Here is a 21038-nt window from a genome sequence, read left to right as displayed (position 1 = left end):
CAGAGATTAATTGAGAAGGGTCTCTGCCTGTTGATGACAATGTACGATTTTTGAATTGTAAGGAAAAAAGAGCGTTATTCAGAGATGAAATACTTTAGAAGTGTTCGTCACGAAAATTTTCCGAATAGAAAATCTAGGGCAAAGTAGAAGTAGACTCAGGATGTACCTTTGTGATGCACGCTTTGACATATGGGACCAGTAAGGACATGACGAACATTAACAAAACATGCAGTTACCCAACTTCAGTGGATCATTGATTTGAGCAATTTGCCTGTGACCACTGTGAAATCGTTAACCCTTGTCCGATCGAGTTTACTTAATAATCCGTCGTGTAATGTTCAAGGCACAGTTGCGGCAAGTATCGCGGGGAACCCTCACTCTATATACCAGAGAATATATTTAGCGACTAATTAATATTGTAAACTGCGCATTTGGGAAAAAGGCTTTAAACATAGAGCTTCGATATAGACAAGCAAGCAACTTATTTCAGTCTATGTTTTTTACATGAAGTTTCCTATTCATTAGTATATGTAATAGTTTTTCTGTCTTGTTTATCTACTTAAGAAAAAAATTCGGTATCACAAGCTAACTCAAATTTCTTTGTATGTCAACCCCTTTGGATTTCCAAAGAACGCTTTGTTGAAGACCAAAGCGGAGGGATTAATACACCTGTTGTGTATTCGGGTTTTTATTAGAACTGAAAAAAACTAACCTACGTACAAAAATATAAAGGTGTTATCAAGTGACTGCGGTTTAGCGTGTGCTAATTAATGATTACAGATTATCTAACAATAAGATTTTCATAAAATAGGAACAAACACCGCAACACCCAATTCAAAACTAATGACCAATAACTAACGCATCCTTATAAATCGTATACATGAAGTAAAGCACCCTCCCCGCCGCCCTCCCCCCCCCCCCCCCCCTGTCGATAGGGGTACAGGAGGAAGAAGCATAGTCCTTCATACTAAGCACTTGGTGCTGAAGAGTATACTGACAAACAGATTTATTCTGTGCTCCTTTTTTCGAAATCCCATCGACCTTACATCAGTATCAAAAGTTATTCAATGTTCTAACATTTCTTTGATACAAAAAAAAAAAACGTTTCATTGTCAATTCCTAATCAGACAAAAGCCTACGTAACCGAAATCAAAATTCATGTTTATCCTGAATTGTCTATTAATTGTATTTGACTGGAGGAAAAAAATTATCGTCTATATTCCCTTCAATCAGAAAGAAGAGAACGATCTAAATCAAATTTATAATCATTTAGAGTGTATATTCTGCTCCATGAACCTTGTATAGATCAGACCATTGACTAAGTTACAGTGGTGTAACAGCGTCCTGGGACAGTGTAGTGATTTCTTGATTACAAGCGTTTGCGGAAGGACGTTGCTCTGGATTTCTCTCCCAGCATCGACTCATCAATTGCCTCCATTGTTCCGGAGGCTTCTTGCTGTCTTCCACATCTTGTGGACGGTAGCCTTTATCCACCTTACTGAAGAAAAGTGTCATCGTGCCGTTGAATTCAGCAAAGGCCCGCTGCCCATACCACATCTCCCACAGTATTAAACCAAAGCTGTATATGTCTGCTTTGCAGTCATACAACTGGGAATGAAATACTTCCGGTGCGATGTACACAGGGGTTCCCTCCAAAGTACCCGTGATGTCATTTACGTCTTTAGCAACTCCAACATCAGTTATCTTCACTAAGTTGTCCTCTGATAGCTTAAATGTAAACGAAGGAGCACATACAGTTTCATTATACTCAGCAAATTGAACAATTTCTTTAAAGGAACTCGTACAAAAGACAATTTATTGTTTTATACTTTCGGGATGTAATGAAATTTTTCTAAAATGTTGTTGATTTGAAAACTATAAGGACGAAAGTTAAGTTAAGTTAAGTTTCGCTAAGATAACAATCATATTTTCTTTATTTCAAATAATTTCAACTACTTGGGAGTTTGCTAGGTGGAACGTTTGAAGCCTCGCAATTTTTTCAAATATAGTCAAATGTTCATGGGTATCTACAACAGAAATAGAGAATGGGGATTTCGTTAATAGCTGGCCACAATTTCCCATTTTCAGTTTCCCATTTGGTATTTCCCACTGCCCACTGCATTGTTCTGCTAAGAGAAATTAAGTGTCTAAGAGTACTTGTGTATGTACAACTCTGTTCTCAAAACTAGAAAGAATTTGATTCATTATCGAATTTTACTTAGGTTTCAAAGCATTTTTACCCTTTCAAACTCGGAAACAGATTTCCTGATGTTTCATTCAATTTAAAGAAAATCAGAATACATTTTAAGCAATATTTAGTCAGTATTTTTAAACTGGCTCAGCAAAAATACTTCAGCCTCATACCAATATGTTCGCTAGCTTGAGGTCTCTGTGGACAACCCCCTGTTCGTGAATGAACGTAAGAGCACTGGTGATCTGTCTCGCCCATCGACACACTTCTCTAAGGACAGCAGGGTTTCTGGATTTTGCTGGAGCTGCTTCTGGCTGATCGAAGATCTGACTCCTCAAGCTTCCTTTGCACTTTTCCATTACCAGGATCACTCTTGTGGTGCGCTCCTTCTTGAGAAGGGATGTGCCATAAAACTTTACAATATGAGGATGCTCCAATTTTCTGACGAACAGAATCAAAAACATGCAATATGCATAAAAGGGATGCAAAATTGGCTATATTTCAATAAACTGTCAGAAACATTTCTTTCTTATCTTAGTATTTTGTCTACCGAGTACTCACACGTGAGAGAAATGAAACTCCGTATCTCCCAATATGGTCTCAAAAACCGACGAACAAACAAAAAGCTCAAGTGGTATATAAGGAGGAAACAGTTGCGTTTTGCTCCTCAAAGAACTCCGCTAGACACTAAATTTAGGGAAGAATTTAGAAAAGGCCGTGTTCATTTTTTTTCTAAATAAATCGTAAGGAGTTACTTTTTATCAGCAGTTATTTTAAGGACATTTGGATAGGTGGCTGTGTTTCGATTCCAGTGGATTATCTGAATGTTGTTTAAGGACTGGTTCCGACGAAAATTTTCCAGTTGATAGATTTTTTAAAATTGTTACTACAGTCAGATGAGGTACTTGTGTCAGAAATGCAAAAACAAATTGGGGGTCACCTACTTCGTTTCAGAGGTAAAGCGTGTGGAAAACTACCCTGATTTTCAGTGAAAAATTGGCGCCCGTAATTCAGCATGGTCTACAGGGGTTTATAGTTAAAAATGTCGAAGGTGAGTCATTGGATCGAGGCAAACGATCTTAGTCCCATATTGTAGAAGTGTCGAGTCTGTTGCGTAAATAATTCCAAATGTTACCAACGTTTTCACAAAACTTAACCCTTAAAGAGGCATTTGAAACCGTCGCACAGATAAACGAAGAGCTAAAAAGGAACGGAATTTTGCAAAAAATTCAAACTATAGTCGATAGATTTTCTTCATTTTTTCGCTAAACAAAGAAAATCGGTAGAGAAAATGATCCATCAAAAGAAAACTAGGGGTCACTGAACGTCCAAGATCGTAAAATCAAGGCAAAGCTATAGCAGTGGCCATCTGCCCTATCATAGTTTATTTTATAAGCTAACTTAGCGCCCGCTCTCATGCATGCCGTGGCGTGTGAATTTGCGTGCGCAGTAAGGATGCGCAGAAACAATTAGCCCAAACGTCCTTAAAGATTGAGTAAGGGTTAAGACTACCTCAGGTTAAGAATAGACTTATGTTGCGTTTCCTTGTACTGGTGTAGTGGCCTACACCATTAGTGCTCGATTTGGGTTATTGGACAAGAAAAGTAACTCTACTCTCATAGTGCCTCTTTCTATCCAGGCGTATAAATGGTTACCGGCGAACTTAATGCTGGGGGTAACTCCGCGATGAACTAGCATCTCACCGAGGGGGGAGTATTCATGCTACGAAAACCGGAGGTAAGCGCTGTGACATTCTTGCGTTGCTTTCTATTGTTTTCGTACCCTATTGAAATCATGATATCCCTACGGGACAAACAATTTACATTTTTGGCCCGCGTATTTATACGAATAAGAGCTACGGTTTCGTTATGTTAATCCATTCGAGCAAATTGCGCATCGCGTACGTATCCAGGATCTGTTCAATTTCTACTTTATTCTTCTGGTGGTATTTCTGTAAGTCGTGTTTGTTATGGTTTTCTTCATTATTTGCATAGCTTCCTTCATTTATTATTGTTGTATTCATTTTCTATTTGCTTGTCATTTTTCCTCATCAAACTCATATTCGTGTAAACAAATAAAGTCGTAGGATGTTTAAAGTTCCGTGCCAGTTTGGTTTCCACTCGATTAATACAAGCGTTAACAAGCGCCAGCCTGATGGGTCACTGGGCCTCCAACACAGGACCAACAATCCTGAAGATTATTCTACATGATATATGCTTCTCGATTAGCACTGTAAAATCTGACAATTCCTTCTCCAGTCCTAGGTTAATTAGCTCTTACATGCATGAAGGGTAAGGTTTGTGAAACTTAGGAGCTTTAACAGAAATTCGACATAAATTCCTTACCTCAGAAGATCTACCTCCGCCATAATAAGGGTTGCATTTGTGACATCAAGCACTTTGCTGCACACCTTTAATGCTACAGGTTGCTGCTTTCCTTTCCATCCCATATTCCCTTGGTAAACAATGGCAAATGCACCGCTTCCAAGACAGCAGGACATTTCTTCTTTCCAGTCTAATTCCTCGTTGCATATGTCAATGGCACGGATTTCTTGCAAGGCAAATACCGCCAGATGTCCTCTGATATCAGAAGCTTCATCCATGATTGGTTGGTACACCTCTTTTATCTCTTTCTGTGAACGGCTTTCATCACCGAGTTGTCTGCATAACATCTTGTCAGCCTCGATCAACTCGGGAATACGGGCTTCAATTTGCTTCAGACACAGCTCAGCCTCTTCCACTTGGTCCTTCACGAACAACTCGAGCACGCTTCCGTTTGTAACTTTATCGAGAAAGGCTGCAGATGCTTCAGCCATAAAAGCACACTTGTCTCCTTCGTATTTCCTGATCATATTTCTATCTTCCACCTTGCTTTTTATTACCATTATGCCGACCACAGGCACACCAATTACCAGCGCAACTAGGGTAACTGGAACCCATATTGGACTCATAGCGACGCCGATTACAACCTTTTCTGCTGTAGTTAATTTATAGCCTTCATCAGGTGGAGCATGTTCTGGAACATCGAGGTCGTCATTGGTGACAGCACCCTGGAGATTCCGCAGCTGCCCTTCCACAAAATTGTATCGCTGCTGAAAGTGATGAACAAGAGACTCGCGAGCATCTGAAAATACTTGGTTATCTTCTTCCCAATGCTCGATGATTTCTCGCAGCCGATTTTCTAGCGCTTTCGTGATCCTGCGGTAAGTCACTTCCCAGGAGCCCTCTGCCTTTGGAACTTCGTCTAGGGTCCACGTGGTGAAGCGAGCTCTGACAACACTTGACTTAAGATACTCACTGAGCTTCTGCTCAGCACCACTGACACGAATCTTCAAATATCTATGAAGCTCTTCCATCACTTCGGTTTGCCTTTCTTCAATCTGAAGCAAACGACAGATAATAAAACCCATTTTGTCAGCGACTTTGTCGTGGTCTCTGCAAGCATTCATCACAAAAGCTTTTGCTTGATAAATTATCCGTGAGAGCACGTAATCCAGCCATCTGCAAAAAATAAGAATAACAATAAAACGTAAATTTCAATTAACATCTTTCACCAATCAAACATAAAAATGTATGCAAGTTAAAGGTTCAGAATAGTATTGGATTATCTTGCTGCGAAGGATAATCGTATTTGTTCTCCAAGAGATCGCGTGCATTTGAACCAGGGACGCTATAAGTTGGATGACCCACGAATTAGTGGATTAAGGGGCACAGTTGTTGCCGAGAGAGAATACGAGATGTATGCCATAAAAGGGCCCGTATTTTAAAAACTTCATTCAGGCACCCTAACTATCAGTACGCTGGACAAAACTGTTCTGGATCGATGTTTTACCACAAAAATTAAAACAGGCAAAGTGATGCAAATAATTTTTTGATTGTCTTAAACCTTATTAAATTCCACACATGGAAACTTATTTTCACATAGATCACGCAAGGTAGACTTGCGTTACAGTGTATCTAGATTTGCGAACTGAATCACAGAAGTATGGAAAATTGCGCGGTTTCTGAGAAAAATAGTCATGGTTTACACCGACATCGTAGAGTAATTAGACCAGAGTTGTTGTGCGAAGAACATGGTTATGTGTTTGTGGATTTTTTTTCATGAATTCGGCGAGGACATGGTGTGAGGAAGGAGAGATAATCCATCTAAATAGTAGTTATAATCCTATGTCGCGTTCCCGAACCGAGTCCTTGTTTGACAAGTATCGATTCGGAGTTCGCCGTGATTAACCACACAACTTCTGGCTCTTGATTGTTGGTTTATTTAATGAATTGAAGTATGCGGTGAGAACTAAAAATTACATAAATGCGCATTACGCAACGAAATAACTAACGAGAGAAAATGATCAACGAACAAAATGATATTAAAGTGGGAGAAACAACAATCAAAGGAGACCTATGGCCAAACTCGTGGATTAAGTAATCTAGAGATGAAACATGTTGGTGAACTTGCAATTACTGGTGTATTATTTAAGGCTGTTAAAACAAGCCGGGTTCGTACCACGCAAGGTCGCACTTACCTCACAGACATAGGCTTTTTTTCGTTGGCTTTTGTTGCACACATATTACAAACATATACCGGTACATCCAGAATAGCTAGGGTGGCAAAATTGCAGCTGAACACGGAGTGGTAAAGGTTAAGGGTTCTTGGGTCACAGAGGACACTCCTGCCAAAAAATTCATAGAGTACTCTTTGTCTGCCTGCCGGGAAAATTTGCATGTATTCAAGTTGTACGAGCTTACAGACCTGTTTCACTGCATTTCACTCAAGGCTATGGGTAAGGTTTCTTATTAGACAGTACTTCTTTTCCAGTGTGGGACCGCTTGTCCCTATATATATTGCATGTGACATACATCAAAATAAGTAGCCTCTTTTGCAAACATTTTCAGTGTTGATCCAAAAAATTCAAGCTCACAGGGGGTTTCTTTCCCTTTGTTATGTTTTCAATCAGGAAGCAAATGTGCAAACAAAAGACAGGGTAAAAATCATTTAAGCTTATCAAAATCAAGTATTTGGGAATTTTCTTTCCAAGTTTATGTGCATTTCACATCCCACTCAGAGTTCAAGTATAGGGAACACAACTTTAATCTAAACTTGAATCGATGTCGGTTGAACACGGACAACTCAACACGGAAAACTCAAGTGCTATAAACTGCAAAGCTCTGAACGAAGGCCCTGCTTGATTGAACGTTGGATCTCACAGGAGATCTAATGAGCCAAACTTGAAAAGTAAAACGATAATAAGTCAAAGCCTACTGCAAGGCTGACACAACGTCGTAAGCTTGGCTTATATTCAAAACAATACTTCGGCTGGCCTCAGGTTTAGATGTTAAAAACGAAATTACAGAATTATATGATGGTGCCGATGTTTGTCCTGTTTTCAATAGCTGTTTCGTTCATTGAAAATTGTTCGTTTCGCTCATATAAGTTCATTAAGGTCGACGAATAAGACACATTCTCATCAAAGCTTACCACATTAGCATGAGATTTACTCATTTGCAAGTCCCTTTCCAGCAAACTAATACACATCTCCTGGTCATTTTTAACGCCTTGACGAGTCAAATGCTCGTGAAATTCAGCCCTCAAGTTGGCTATAGTACTAATTCGAACATTCGAAGTCAACTCCACTTCAATTTAGCGAAAGACCTAATATTAATGGTCGTGTTAAAGCTACAAAATCATCATTCGGGCTGGCTCGATGCACGCATTGAGTAGTAACCACGCAAACACGATAGCGAGGCTAGCACTGACTGCAAGGTTACTATTCCAATATGGCTTCGGACTCGGTTACTATTCCAATATGGCGTCGGGCTCGGGCGCTCTCGTTCGGCCCGACTAATTACGAAGAGTGTCTACACCTGAATGAGTGAGTGAGTGAGTGAGTGACACATTTACATATCGGAGTTCCCGCAACAAACACGTTTCTACGCTTCGCGTAAGTCTTTCTCATGCTCTCTTGTCAAAATCTTGACAAAAAAATCCGCCAGCACGGAAAGAGTTTCTTCTCAAAACAACACTCCAAATGGGGCTCTTTTTTCTCAGAAATTGCGTGATTTTGCATACTTTTGTGACTCAGTTAACCAAATTTGGACAAGGTGTAACGCAAGCCTTTCTTGCGTGATCCATATAAAAATAAGTTTCCATGTGTGGAATTTAGTAAAGTTGAAGACAATCACAAAATTATTTGTGTCACTTCGTTGGTTTTAATTTTTTGTTGTAAAATGTCGATCCAGAAGAGTTTTGCCCGGCGTACTACAGTTGGTTACGTATCATCGGAAATGTACACATTCTGTTTCGGACTCGCACCAACTATTATGTAAGTGGAAGAATATTAAAAAGCATAAACATACTCCCGTTTGTTTCAGAATGATGTAAATACAGGTGTAACTGAGCAAAATGTCATTTAAAATATATCACAAGAGAAACTTGTATAAACAGAAATTTAAACAAAATTTAACTGCCCATGAAGGTTTCCTAGCTAAATTGCACTAAAACTTGCTTATTATTTATCAAGAGAGAGGGCCTAGAAAATTTGGGGGTTAATATTTGTGGGCTTATGTTTTATGATTACGCCAATGGAACGGCAAGCAATCATCAAACACTTACTGCTTTGTGCAGTGAGCAAAACTTAAAAAACATATAATTTATAAGAATACTAGCCTCATCCATCACAGCTTTTATCCAAAGCATCGACCATTATCTGCGATGGATTCTATGCAATTTTGAGTACTTCAAACTAGTTCAAATGTATTTGATTTACCGACTATGTTGCATGTAGTGTGCCCCTTGAGCCACTCATTTTAAAAACCCAGTATTTGCAAACATGTATCTCCATGACGCATTTGTATAGGTAATCACATAGGACCGAGTAAAATGAAGGATTAATATCATGCGTGTTATCAGAAATTGCTGAAATTTCCCTCGTCGCTGCGCGACTCGGGGAACTTCAGCAACTTCTGAAAACACAATGATAATAATTCTCAATTTTACGAGGAGCCATTGCGATTACTTGTTAATGAAATAGAGGGAAAAATTACTGAATTTCTGAATGCGCTCTTGAGTTATCAGTCGTAGGAAGCTATTTAATGCTGACAAAGAATCAATCACCACAAACACACGAATGAGCTGAATGAAATTTTATTTTTGCACGAAAATACCAGGACATTGATAACCAGGCCTGCTAACAAACTTCTAACTTTGAAAATATAAAGTTAGTGCTTTTCCAAACAAAGTTAGAGCGTTGAAAACGCTTTCAGATCACTCAGAATCTGATTCTTCGATGAAGATACGCTTGTATCCTCGCCTTATATCACTTGTGCTCTTCTGAACGGCGTCATTCCCGTCGATATTCAAGGTGACTGCAGTGACTGAAATTGTAAACATGGCCGAGAGCACACAAAGATGCAGTTGAATTTGCAGGATAAAGTTGATTTAAAGCGCCTCTGGAAGGAAAAGGTCCAGTGTTGTCAATGGCTCGTGAAATGATCTGCTGCTCTCGTTCGTCTCCTGAGTCGTAGTCGTCAAGCCCGTTGGCAGATGCGTGGCCTGTGATATTCTATATTTCACACTTCGGGATACCAGAACTTTTCAGCTTCTTTACCACGGTTTTTCCTGCGCTATGGTTGGTCAAATTCTTCTCGGGACACAGATCCTTCAGCGGCGAGTTCTCCTTCATATATGTTTTTCATGATTGTGTTTATGGTGTTCTTTCCCACTGGGGTTTTCTTGTACCAAACTCTTGAAACTGTCTTGTCGATGACAGTGAGCTAAAACGGACTGCTTTTCTTCATTTCGCTTGGTCACTTCTCCAGATATCATTCAGCTGAACAACATGCTGGGGCACCTTTCCTCATTCACTATGGCAAACATTTTGGTTTTCACGCTAAGTCCTTCCTGTCTCGTCTTAGTTGGACCTTCGAAAAAAGTGAGAAGTTCGTTTTCGTCGTCGTCGCGCTGTAAAGTGAAATCTTCAACTTTCATTTGGTGGTGTTCTTGTCGCCCTCGTAGGCCAAAGTGTTGCGTGAGCAGCCACCACATGTTGGTAGAACTCGTGGAGTGCTTCCTCCAAGCTAGCCGTTCTGCCAGAGGACTTCTTCCTCTTCTTCTGTCAAACTTCTGGATCGGTTTGGTCGCTTTGCTTTGCCTTGCTCTTCCAGGGTTTTTCTGGAGTTAAGAAACTTCCTGTCTCGGATGATGGACTTTGGGTAGGCTTTTGATTTTAGATATCTCTCCAGTGATGCCCGCATTACTTTCAGGCAGTCGGGCTCGTAGTCATCCCCGTTGTCTTTTCGTAAGTCGGCATAAAACTGGGACAGTGTTTGGTCGAGGACATCGCTCTCGTACTCTGTTAAATTTACTTGGAAGTTTCTTTCATTTGCCCACTTTTTGAAAACGCTCTCCCAGTACTCCGTGCTTCTCTTCGTGTTTTCATTTTCACTCTTGTCTTTTAATGCTTCGATATATTCCTCGTCAACTATCTCGAAACAAGACGACATTGTTACAGAAAAGTTTCAGCAACAACTTCTCGATAGCATAAGCTGTTGCTAGGCAACCTGAGGACCAATCGTGAGCGAGTAATTTTGCCCTCTTCACAAGCAAAATTAAGAAAAACTACCCTCCTCATTGACCAATTAGCATTCAGTAATTTTTTCCTCTATGTTATTATAAAGAAACTCACACGTAAACTCGAAGATAGGAATTGTATGTCCGAGTGGCTAAAGCAATATCTTGTTGTTCTTGCCACTCGATATTGGTAACGTTGATGCCACTCGAACACAAAAAAAGAACTGGTTCATGCTTAGCGTGCGTATATCGAGTTATGGATGCACTAGGGAAGTTTGGAGAGCACTCAAGAAGCTAGAGTTGCTCTCGGCTATCGCCTTGAGTAACTCTTACGCTTTTATTCGTGCTCTCCAAACTTCCCGCGTGCATCCATAACTCGATATACGCACAGCTAAAAGCATGAACCAGTTCTTTTATAACATGGCGACAACAACTTGGGCGCTAAAACGTTTATTTGTGATTGACTACGAAGTTCTCACAATGCACGGCGAAGAAAAACAAAGCTCATTAGGATCCTAACACGCCAAAATCGGTTGAGCAACGGTTGAGCGAAAACGCTTAACCTGGTTTCTAAAATTGTCAATGAAAAATTCGCTTCTTTGAATTAATTATAATGAAAATGTAGGCAGACAAAGTAAAAAATACTCGATGAAAATGTGGACAAACAAAGTTAAAATACTCACGTTTAAGTAAACATCTTAGCCTGGCAAAAGTCAAAGGCTCCAAGTAGAGTTTGGATTGTTCAGAATAATCTTCACATTGCCGAAACTTAAACAAAAGGAACTTGCACTAAACTCGACGGAAATTTTGCAGCTAAATTGAAACTGCACACGTCATCTTATGTACGCACGGCCGTGCGTATATAGAGATTTTATTCGTGATGGCTCAATAGGAATTAGATAGGACTAGCGCGCGCGCTATGTTATAAATTCACATTTTTCTCTCTATAGTGATTTCTAAAATTGACGACTTACAGTGCATATGCCCAAGTTAGGACTTGATTCATGGGTACATTTTATTACTAGTTCTAGTAATACACTTAAAATCTTACCTCCAGTGCATTTCCAGCCGGGCTTCGATGCTTTTCAAAACCATCGACTTGATACCACTCATCAGGGACGAAAATTCTTCAGTGATAATTCCAAGGTTCTGAGCAAACCTGGCGTTGTTTGTTGACATATATATGATCTGTGACTTGGGATCAAGACCAGGCCAACACTTCTTCAGCTTCTTGATCACGTGATTCTGGACCTCTTTTACTTCTTTCTCTGGAACTTGGTCCCATTTGTTGCACACGAACAAAGCACACTTGGATGAGACTGATTCTTTCTGTCCTTTTAGAGTCATCTTCCTTACTTCTTCCAGCAATTTTTCAAGCTGTAAATCAAAAGTAACATGACTTAAGAAGGTCTTATAAATAAATTAGTTTAAACACTCTGGCATGGCTTAGACGATACCACAAGTGTTGGATCGTTTGGGGTGACCGTATGGTTTCTCCTCCATCTTAGCATCAGCACTGCACCGGTGAGGCCCAGGAGGCTGAAACAGTACTACTCAGGATCCAAACTCCGTGGGACATAACAACTCCGTGGGACAGTTTTGGTGCCATGTTAAAGCACTTCGCAGGCAGTATGCACATGAATATTCTATAAAGCATGTTTAATTTATTCGAAAAAGTCTATAAATGTTATTAAGTGAACTCAGAGTTTCATAGGGACCTTAGAAACCTGGTTTCCTGGAGCTTATGTTTTAGAGCTGATTTATCTATTCTTTTTTCTTTATTTATCGCTACCCACCCCCTCCCCTTTTCAATTGGTGTTAAGTTTAGTCCAGGCTACACTCGTCTGAATTTCAGTGCGCGCGGTGACTCTCAGAAGGAGCCGACCGATTAGCGTTCTATAACTGTTGTCTAAAGGAAGTCTGCCCGAGAATATCATTATGTCCAATAGTTTGGCATAGTTTGTTTGAAGTTCAATCGATTCTCGATGTAGGAAGCTCTTGTTTAGTCCATATAGGACGATGCAGGCCTATAGAAAGCTACAGTTAAGCTTTCCGGAGCGGTTTTGATATCTGTACGTTTGTGTTTATTTAGACTCGAATTTCATGTTGAAGTACTCTTAATTAAATTGGACAATTCATGATTCAACGAAAAGACGGTGAATTTAGTCTTCCTTGCCTCAAAAGTCATGCAGGAGAGTTATTTCCTTTTATTTGAGCTACGATAAGCCTTGTGGAAAGCTAGCTCTAGGACAGAATTGTATCAAGATTATCAGTGACAAGTCAAATTCTGTGGCTATGTTTTTGCAAATACAGACAGATATATATATATATATATATATATGCCGATTTCAGAAAGACATAATACCCCAACTTAAGTCACAAATTAAGGGTGCCTGTTCTGTTGCATAGCAACAAACTTGACCCACTTTTTACCATCAATTACATCTCTCTTAAAAACTAGGCCGGTGACCCCATATTTTTTTTTTATTATAAAAATTGTTTTATTACACACAGAAGAAGAAACAGAGAAAATGATAAAAAATTAAATCTCTCGCGCTATCTGGCGACCCCTCGGGTGATCGCATGATGCCTCGTGCTAAAGTGCGCGTTAGAAATATTACTGTTTTGAGCCACCTTAAATCCTAAGGCAAGACTTACTCTGTCTTTCTGAACTCCTCCAGCGTTTCCACTGTTTATGACATAAATGAAGGCAAAGGCTTCTGGTAGATAGTGCGTGACTACCTCGTCCATGATTTCAGACTCGCCAATACCCGGACTATCAATTATAACCACGCCTTTCTGAAATATAGAGAATAGAAACGTGGGCAGCCATTTTTTCAATTATTCTACGAAGCACGTTGGTACAGGTGTGTACGAGATGATCAGCCAAATGAGTAGATTAGTACAAACTTAGAATGATTTCACTGTTTCTATGTTTAGTTTTTACTTAAGATTCATTTGAATTATGTTACATTTTTAATTGTGAGGTTATTCAGGTGCTGATGAGATTTTTTGACAGTTAGTTGGAACGAAGGGGCGCCGGTTTGAACCGGTTTGCTTTGTCCTGTCTTTGGCATATACTTAATTTTACTTATATGACTGATGAGAAAGGACCAACACATTTAATGTTACGTCACTAATAAGTACCTTCAAAAGTTCGTGGGGCCAAAAGAGTTCAACTTTTTTGTAAATTGAACCTTTTTCTCGCTCACCCTTCACGTGAACATAGGGAGAGATCTGCTGAAGATAACTTTGTTCAGAGGATGCCGCCTTTAGAGGGACCTCCTTAATTGAAGGCCCGGTTTCAGGATTCTCGTTTTTAAAGTGAGCCACGATTCTGGGTTGCTCTCCATATCTCAATTCGCATATGGTGGACGTTGTGCTGAGAAGGGAATATGGAAGAAGTTCTTCTCCTAGAATAAGGTTGACCAAGCTGCTTTTTCCAGAGCCTGTCTCACCTTTAAATGAATAAACCGTGAATTTATTAGTTTTCCTTCATAGTCTTCTTAGACCTCATCGAAATATCGTAAGAAATCAAAATGGCGTTTCTCCAAAATTCAAAAAATGATTGTGTAGTGTCTCCTGTTTTCTAGGGCTTTTTAATAAAGCTTGCATTGGACCTTTTCCATTTTTACAAGAAACTTGGCCTTCATAGAATGGTAACATTCCCAGGTTGCTACGTTGAGGAATGTTTCTAACCACTGTGCACTGACAATGTCAAGTGACTTCTGACTTGCCTGTTTTTGAGTAAGTTACAGTTGATTCGATGTCACGAAATTATTGTGTCAAATACCAATTTTGAGATCCTTTCTTGGAGAAGTTAGTTATTGAACCGCTTTTAAAACTCTTGCTTTGTGTCATTTACCTGCCACCAGAAGGAAGTATTCTTTTCGTTTTAGTTGTGCTTGGTGATTTTCTATCTTCCCTTTTAAGTTGACCACGTTCTTCTGCAGCAAAGCGAGAATTTTGTCATCCATTTTTTTCAGACACTCCTCGGTATCGGAGTAAGCCTCAAGTAAAGCTTGTCTTTTCCAGGCATCTTCATCTCTTGCTTCTGACAAAATGGAAAAGGCCTAAAACATGAAAGCAAAACCAATTCATGGCTCAAATCAAGCGTGGCCTTTAATTGTATTTGATTCTTTCAGTCTCTCATACCGGCGCAATTCAGTAATTTTGATACTGATGTTTATGCTTGTTATATGTAATACTACATCATTAGGAACTCATCGTTTTAGCTTTGATAGGAATTACCGACTTAGTGCAGTCTCCTACGCGCAAAACCCCCGCAGTAAAGGGTTAATGCATGTATTGTCACCTGGCGAGCGGAGCGATCGACGTGTCCCATTGAGAACAGTTGCAACTGGGACGAGAATTGTACAATGTAGCTTACATATGTGTAGGTTACTAATTCAATCAAAGGTTTAGTTTCAAAACATTTTTGTCAATTCCATTATAGTGATACTCAGAGATAATCCCAATACACTGTTTTCGATATATATATTAAAATTCAGCTTGGCAGTGAGGCTTAGAGGACACAAACAAAGGCAATTGAATGACACGTTTATTCATTTTTTTGTTTGTGTCCTCTAGGCCTCACTACCAAGCTGAATTGTAATATGTCGAAAGTGACCTATTTTCAAGGTCCAGAGCTAGTTCTAACTGTTTTTTTTGTTTTGTTTTGTGGTGTTATGCATTTTATGCACAAAAACCACTGTGTCAGAGGCCGATCTATGTTGTTATTCGTCAGTTAGTCAGTCAGTTAGTTAGTCAGTCAGTCAGTCAGTCAGTCAATTTGAGGTCGAAATGACACGTGACAGACCTCCGAGAGTATAAATAGTTCGGCAGGTAGACTGGTTGTTGTTTCGTCGGCCATTGCTTTTGGCGTAACGTTGTCGTACTGCGTAATTGCAGCCGTTTTACCTGTTTTATGAAAATTTGCAAGAGCTTTCAGTCGCAAATTAGTTGCAATTGTTCAAGGTAAGTTAAGTTATTTTAATATCGCTCTGTCGTGCTGTTTATGATTTGTTTCCTTCCTTCCATCTCTAAAATAACTGCACTGCCTAGTTTGTTCTTTGTTATTTCATTCAGATGTTGGAGTGAGTTTCCTCGGCAAGCCAACATCTCTAGACTCGACTTTGTGTTTAGTAATGAATTGAATAAAGAAATCACACACGTGACCCATATTTTTCAGTATGATTAAAAGCTTCGATCGCCACCAACTTGGTTTTCTATAAACAACGAAATCTGGGAATAAGGGACAGTCACGCGATTAGCCTGATGGAGAGCAACTGGAACGAATGGATTAGTCTTTTAAGTTGCGAGCCTTCTGTCATTGTAGTCATTTTCATTTTTCTTTCTTTCTTTTGTTTTTTTCGTTTTGTTATATTTTGTTATGTTTTTTTTTTTTCCGAGCTGATAGCAGTTTATTATTTTTTTTAATTTGATTTTTGAAAATTTAATTTTACATATTTTTCTCAGTCATAATTATTGTAATTATTCGATGTTCTGGGATGTTCCGGAATGTTCCGGGATGTTCCGGAATGTTCCATGTCCCTGGTTTTAACGACGCCCGTCGTAAAACGTTCTACACCTTAATGTATCATTTTCTAAAGCGAAAAAAACACAATAAAATAGTCTGGTAAAAGGTGAGTTCTTGTTCTGTACAAATGGCATTGCAATAAATAGGGCTGTAGTGTTTTTTTTTTATTCCTATGAAGTGCTATTTAAGTACATTTATTTACACAATTATTAGCATCTACGATCGTCGACGGGAAACTGGCTGATATCCGCCATAAAACTGCAGAAATACTTTAGTCTACGCTTTCCCTTACTTTAATGGAAATAAATATACCCCTTTGCATTTTCCGAAACGATGTAGTAATTTTCTAAACTTACAAACTTAGCATGATACGATACAAACATAGGGGTAAACACAGAATATTTAATTAAAAAGGGAAGTCCCGACGAGATGCTTATCAGATAACCGGGGAGGGGGGGGGGGGGGGGGGGAAATACGATCGCTTTAAAAAAAAACGTCTAAAATTCCGAACTTAAGAGTAAAATATGAAAGAGACTTGAAATAAACCTTTTTAAAATAAAATTTTATGTGACATAGAGCCAAGAAAGCGCCAAAATATCGACCATTTCAAAGCCGTGGATTTCTGTGTGCATGATTGCCAAATTTATCGGCTAGACAAAACGCCGCTTCTGTTAATTGGTAAAATACTCATTTCTTTTTGAGGGCTCCCGGTGAAATTTTACTCACCATTTTTTTTTAGTTTTTTAAAAGACAATTTGATAATAGTACATTAATTTAGTACATAAATAGGTCCAAAGAAACTTTTTTTATTACTTTTATTTTATTGCCTCCTTATGCACAAAATACAAATACAATAGCTGGTTTTCATATGACGTCACTAAAATTCGAACTACAAAACTATTGATCTTCTTAAGATTTTACTTAAATGATGTATAAGAGCAGCTGAAAACTAATATTCATACAAATTTTCGCTCCGAATGGGTTTTTGGTTTTGTGATACACGACGCTTCAATTTCTAAGCTTTTGCGTGACGCGGCATTTACGTGACGGCCTAGAGAGCTGTCATGACGGTTAAAAACGTGTCTTATTTCGGGGAACTTGGCTATCTGAACAGTTCATGTCTTAGAAAAAGTATTATTTTAATGTTTTAGAGTTTCTCGCGGGATAAATTCACGTTTTTGTAGCAAAACTCAGTGACAGATGTTTCTGTTGGTTTCCGGCCGCCATGTTGGTGCCCATACGGATGGGCACCAGCATGGCGTCTCCATACAAATCTCTATAAATTTGGGCAAAAAATTTCTCCGCATATCTCGCATAAGAAAAATTGCTGTGACCAGAATTTTGGCGAGAGTCTTTGCATATTTACTTTCTTTCATTTCCCAGATTCTGGACTTTATCTATTGACCGGTTTTGATTTTTATTTTGATCTATTTGGAATTGCGTGACACTGAAAACCAGCAATACAGTAGAGTTATACAATGTGCAGAGTAATGGTGCAAGTGTGATTTACATTGTATCAAAAAAAAAAAAAAAAAAAAATCGAAAAAATCAAGGAACAAAAACAATAGTAAGGCACACGAAACTTAAATGAAATATTTCCACTCATAGTTGAAATCTTCTAATTGTTTGTTTTTTATTGTGATTTGCTTGAGTGAATCAATCCTTTCTAACCTCTTTGCTGTGTCATGTATATGAACACTGGATTTGACAATGACTGATTAAGAGTAGGAAATCATCTACAAATGTACATAATGATTGCTGAAAATAGCCTCACATTGCTGCAAAATAAATGACGACCCTGCGGGACTCAGCTGTTGGTGTTGTTTTACATTTAAACAGGCTTAGTCATTACAGCAGCAAAACATCTTGACAGTACATTTACAAGTTCAATTGACATGTGTAAACAGTGCCGACATCAGAGAGTTAAAACTCACATAGGACAATGCACAAAATAGGACTAAATTGAGCGATTGTTGTTGTGTTATGTCCCATTGGGACTATGAGCTTAATAAATAACTATTATTAGAGGATAAAGTAAGTAAGTATAAAAAGAGTACTCTGCATTGCATTTCCCACTTAACAAATTGTAATGACTTGACTACCTTTTCAATTGTGGCAATTTAACTCCCAGATACTGACATTTAAAAACAACATTCGGCAACCGATTGGAATAAAATTAAGCATACGACCACAAGTACGCATTTGCGGACCTATGTTTTAACCAGCAAACAAGTCACTACTTCCGGGAATAACAAATTCAATCGAATATCGGTTTTCATGGTTTGACATTTTGTGTAATAAGTAGTACTGGAGGAAATGCATGCCTGCCCCTCATCTAATCAGGCTTGACAAAAACGTTCAACGTTCAGTCAACTGAGTGGTTCATTTTTTTTCTGCTACTCTATACTGCGCCCGTGTTTTGTCTCCAACCGCTAGCCTAGACAAGAAGCTCTTGCTACAAATTGCAATCAATACTCTAATGGCGACTACTGCCTGTTGATATACAGGAAAACTCGTTCCGGATTAAACTCTGTAAGGAAGCAAATGATTTCATTACTGTCGCTGTCACTGTAACACGCGTTGCCTCATTGCAAACAAAACAAAGTCCCCAACATTTCCTGTTTTAAAAGAGTTTTTAATATTCAATCTGAAGAGTTCTTACCTGACCAGCAGTCCAGCAAGGCTCTTCTACGGACTGATTTAATTCCGCTCTCACTCGTGATTTCATCTCATCCAATGTTTGTAATCCTCTCCACGAAATACCAAGCGCCTTCATCACTTGAAGCATATCCAACAGATCGTCGATTTCTTCGATGGTTTTCGATTTACAAGCCATTTTACCAGTTTAAACAAATCTGAGCCGAGATCATAAAACAAAACGATGGTTTAAGATGAAAGGCTACATTGTAACGCAAGAAGAAGTTTAACGTTCATGCACTGATGTCCCTAAAGCTACAAAACAATTGCAGCGTTGTTCTTGTGAGCAGAGGGCATGGCTAAGTGAGTCTCAGTAAACTGATACGGGGAGATACGTCATTTGTATTTGTTTTGCATAGCGTTCTCTCAGCAGATACACTCATTTTGTCCTGAAAAATCTATGAGCTGAAGATTTTATCAGGAAAAGTACGGCAAAAAAATGTTTCTATACTCAGTTGCAGCTTCTAGTTGTCAAATTATCAACGGGGCATTCAAATTCCGAATGAAGCCCGATTATTAATCCAATTATATTCAACTTTCAACCACGTCACAGTCGTTTACCCTTTTGTTCTCGTCTTTGCAGTGGAGAGGTTAATTGAAAGTCGCACGATCGAGTGACAAGGTATTTTTCAGAGGGCTGGGAAAGGGGGAGAAGGGAAAGTACCTATTTCGACGTTAACTGAGAGGTGACATGCCATTAAAAGAGTCATAGATTGATCTCATCATCAGTTCGAAAGCGATTTATAGCATCTAATTTTGTGGTTAAAGTGGCGTGTTAAGAAAGATACCACGTGAAAGCTATGGTAGGTAGTGATCGGTCTTCTAAGATTTTTTCCCCTCTCATTCGCACACATGGCACTCAGCCGATACTGTGCCTATGTGGCATATTAGAAAGCCCCTCCTTTTCATGTTAAAACCCAGCGCTGTTTCCATTGATATGATTGCGTCGGAATGGCTGTGCATGCTACATAAATTAGCGTACTCTTCTTATAGAGACCCTCGTAACACCCGTGGGTATCGAGCAAAGAATTTACATGCCCTCCGTACTTGAGATCGTTCTGTTATGCGTTCATGCCACGAAAGGTCTGTTCTGTGTTCTCTTTTTGCGGTTATTCCCACGTTTCCGTCGCTGAGCAAATTTCCTTATGGCTGAAGTTCTTGCTGCTGTTCCTCCTGACGTTTTGATAGTCACTTGTTCGGCCGCGGAGGCCGCAGCTGTAGTTCCTGCTACCGGTAATAATCCCGCTCTTTCCGCTAAGGGCAAGTTTTTAATCTTGACGTCTTAGATTTCATGGCGTGTGTCGCCTCCTGGTTTGTATGGCGTATGTCTCCTTCTAGTTTTATGGCGCGTGTCGCCTTCAAGTTAGTTTTCTTGGCGTGTATCGTTTTCAAGTTAGTTTTCTTGGCGTGTGTCGCCTTCAAGTAAGTTTTCTCGGTGCGTGTCGCCTTCAAGTTACTTTTCTTGGCGTGTGTCGTTCTCAAGTTAGTTTACATGGCGTGTGTCGCCTTCAAGTTAGTTTACATGGCGTTTGTCGCCTTTAAGTTAGTTTTCTTGGCGTGTGTCGCCTTCAAGTTAGTCTTCTTGGCGTGGTGTCGCCTTGTAAGTTTCATGGTATGTGTCGCCTTCAAGTTTTCAAGGCGAGCGTCGCCTCCTGGTTTACATTGCGCATGTCGCCTTCAAGTTCGTTTTTACTGCGTGTGTCGCCTTCCAAGTTTGTTTTCACGGCGTACGTCGCCTTCAACTTTGTTTTTATGGCGTGTGTTGCTTCAACGTAGTTTTAACATTCAAAGTGTATGCTCAGCAGTGCTTTATAAGCTTCCATAAAGTCTGCCGCGCTGTCTTTTATAGTCCCTCGTGTTGCTTTTCATGGTGTTTGTTTTCTCTGGGTTATGTCCCTCTTAATATCTTGGAGCCCGCCGTTGTAGCCGGATTTGTCGTTCGTATTTTATTTTTTCGTAACGTTTGTTAATTTTGGAAAGATTTTGTTCCCCGGGCTTTTATCTCCTTTTGTTGTCTCGAAAACTCATTGTTTTATATTCAGGTACTTT

The 21038-nt window shown here is 39.4% G+C and overlaps 1 protein-coding gene and 2 pseudogenes across 1 annotated transcript; all 3 read right to left on the bottom strand.

Annotated features, from left to right (window-relative positions):
• Window positions 1-430: 430 nt before the first annotated feature.
• On the bottom strand, window positions 431-19308 carry LOC110044514 (uncharacterized). Its single transcript, XM_089289746.1, has 8 exons — window positions 18955-19308; window positions 14619-14826; window positions 13901-14211; window positions 13412-13552; window positions 11805-12130; window positions 4537-5691; window positions 2365-2632; window positions 431-1728 (listed from the first exon to the last, which is right to left on the bottom strand). The coding sequence occupies exons 1-8, from the start codon at window positions 19126-19128 to the stop codon at window positions 1324-1326; spliced, it is 2988 nt and encodes a 995-aa protein (XP_089145872.1). The 5' UTR covers window positions 19129-19308; the 3' UTR covers window positions 431-1323.
• LOC149111680 (uncharacterized) lies at window positions 8856-10228 on the bottom strand (annotated as a pseudogene).
• On the bottom strand, window positions 9870-11029 carry LOC149111679 (uncharacterized; annotated as a pseudogene).
• Window positions 19309-21038: the final 1730 nt, after the last annotated feature.

Source organism: Orbicella faveolata, unplaced genomic scaffold (assembly GCF_042242905.1).
Source record: "Orbicella faveolata isolate gen_17 unplaced genomic scaffold, um_ofav_v1 contig_2, whole genome shotgun sequence".
In the NCBI taxonomy this organism is placed as follows: Eukaryota; Metazoa; Cnidaria; class Anthozoa; order Scleractinia; family Merulinidae; genus Orbicella; species Orbicella faveolata.
This window is presented reverse-complemented; position numbering and strand designations above follow the sequence as displayed.

Bases quoted from the DNA above. Each gene is read 5' to 3' on its own strand.
- LOC110044514 (XM_089289746.1), bottom strand. From the start codon at position 19,128: ATGGCTTGTAAATCGAAAACCATCGAAGAAATCGACGATCTGTTGGAT. The intron at 13,553-13,900 runs GTACTTATTAGT...TCTATATTTCAG, and splicing joins GGCCCCACGAACTTTTGAAG to AAAGGCGTGGTTATAATTGA. The intron at 12,131-13,411 runs GTAAGTCTTGCC...TTTGATTTACAG, and splicing joins GAGGAGTTCAGAAAGACAGA to CTTGAAAAATTGCTGGAAGA.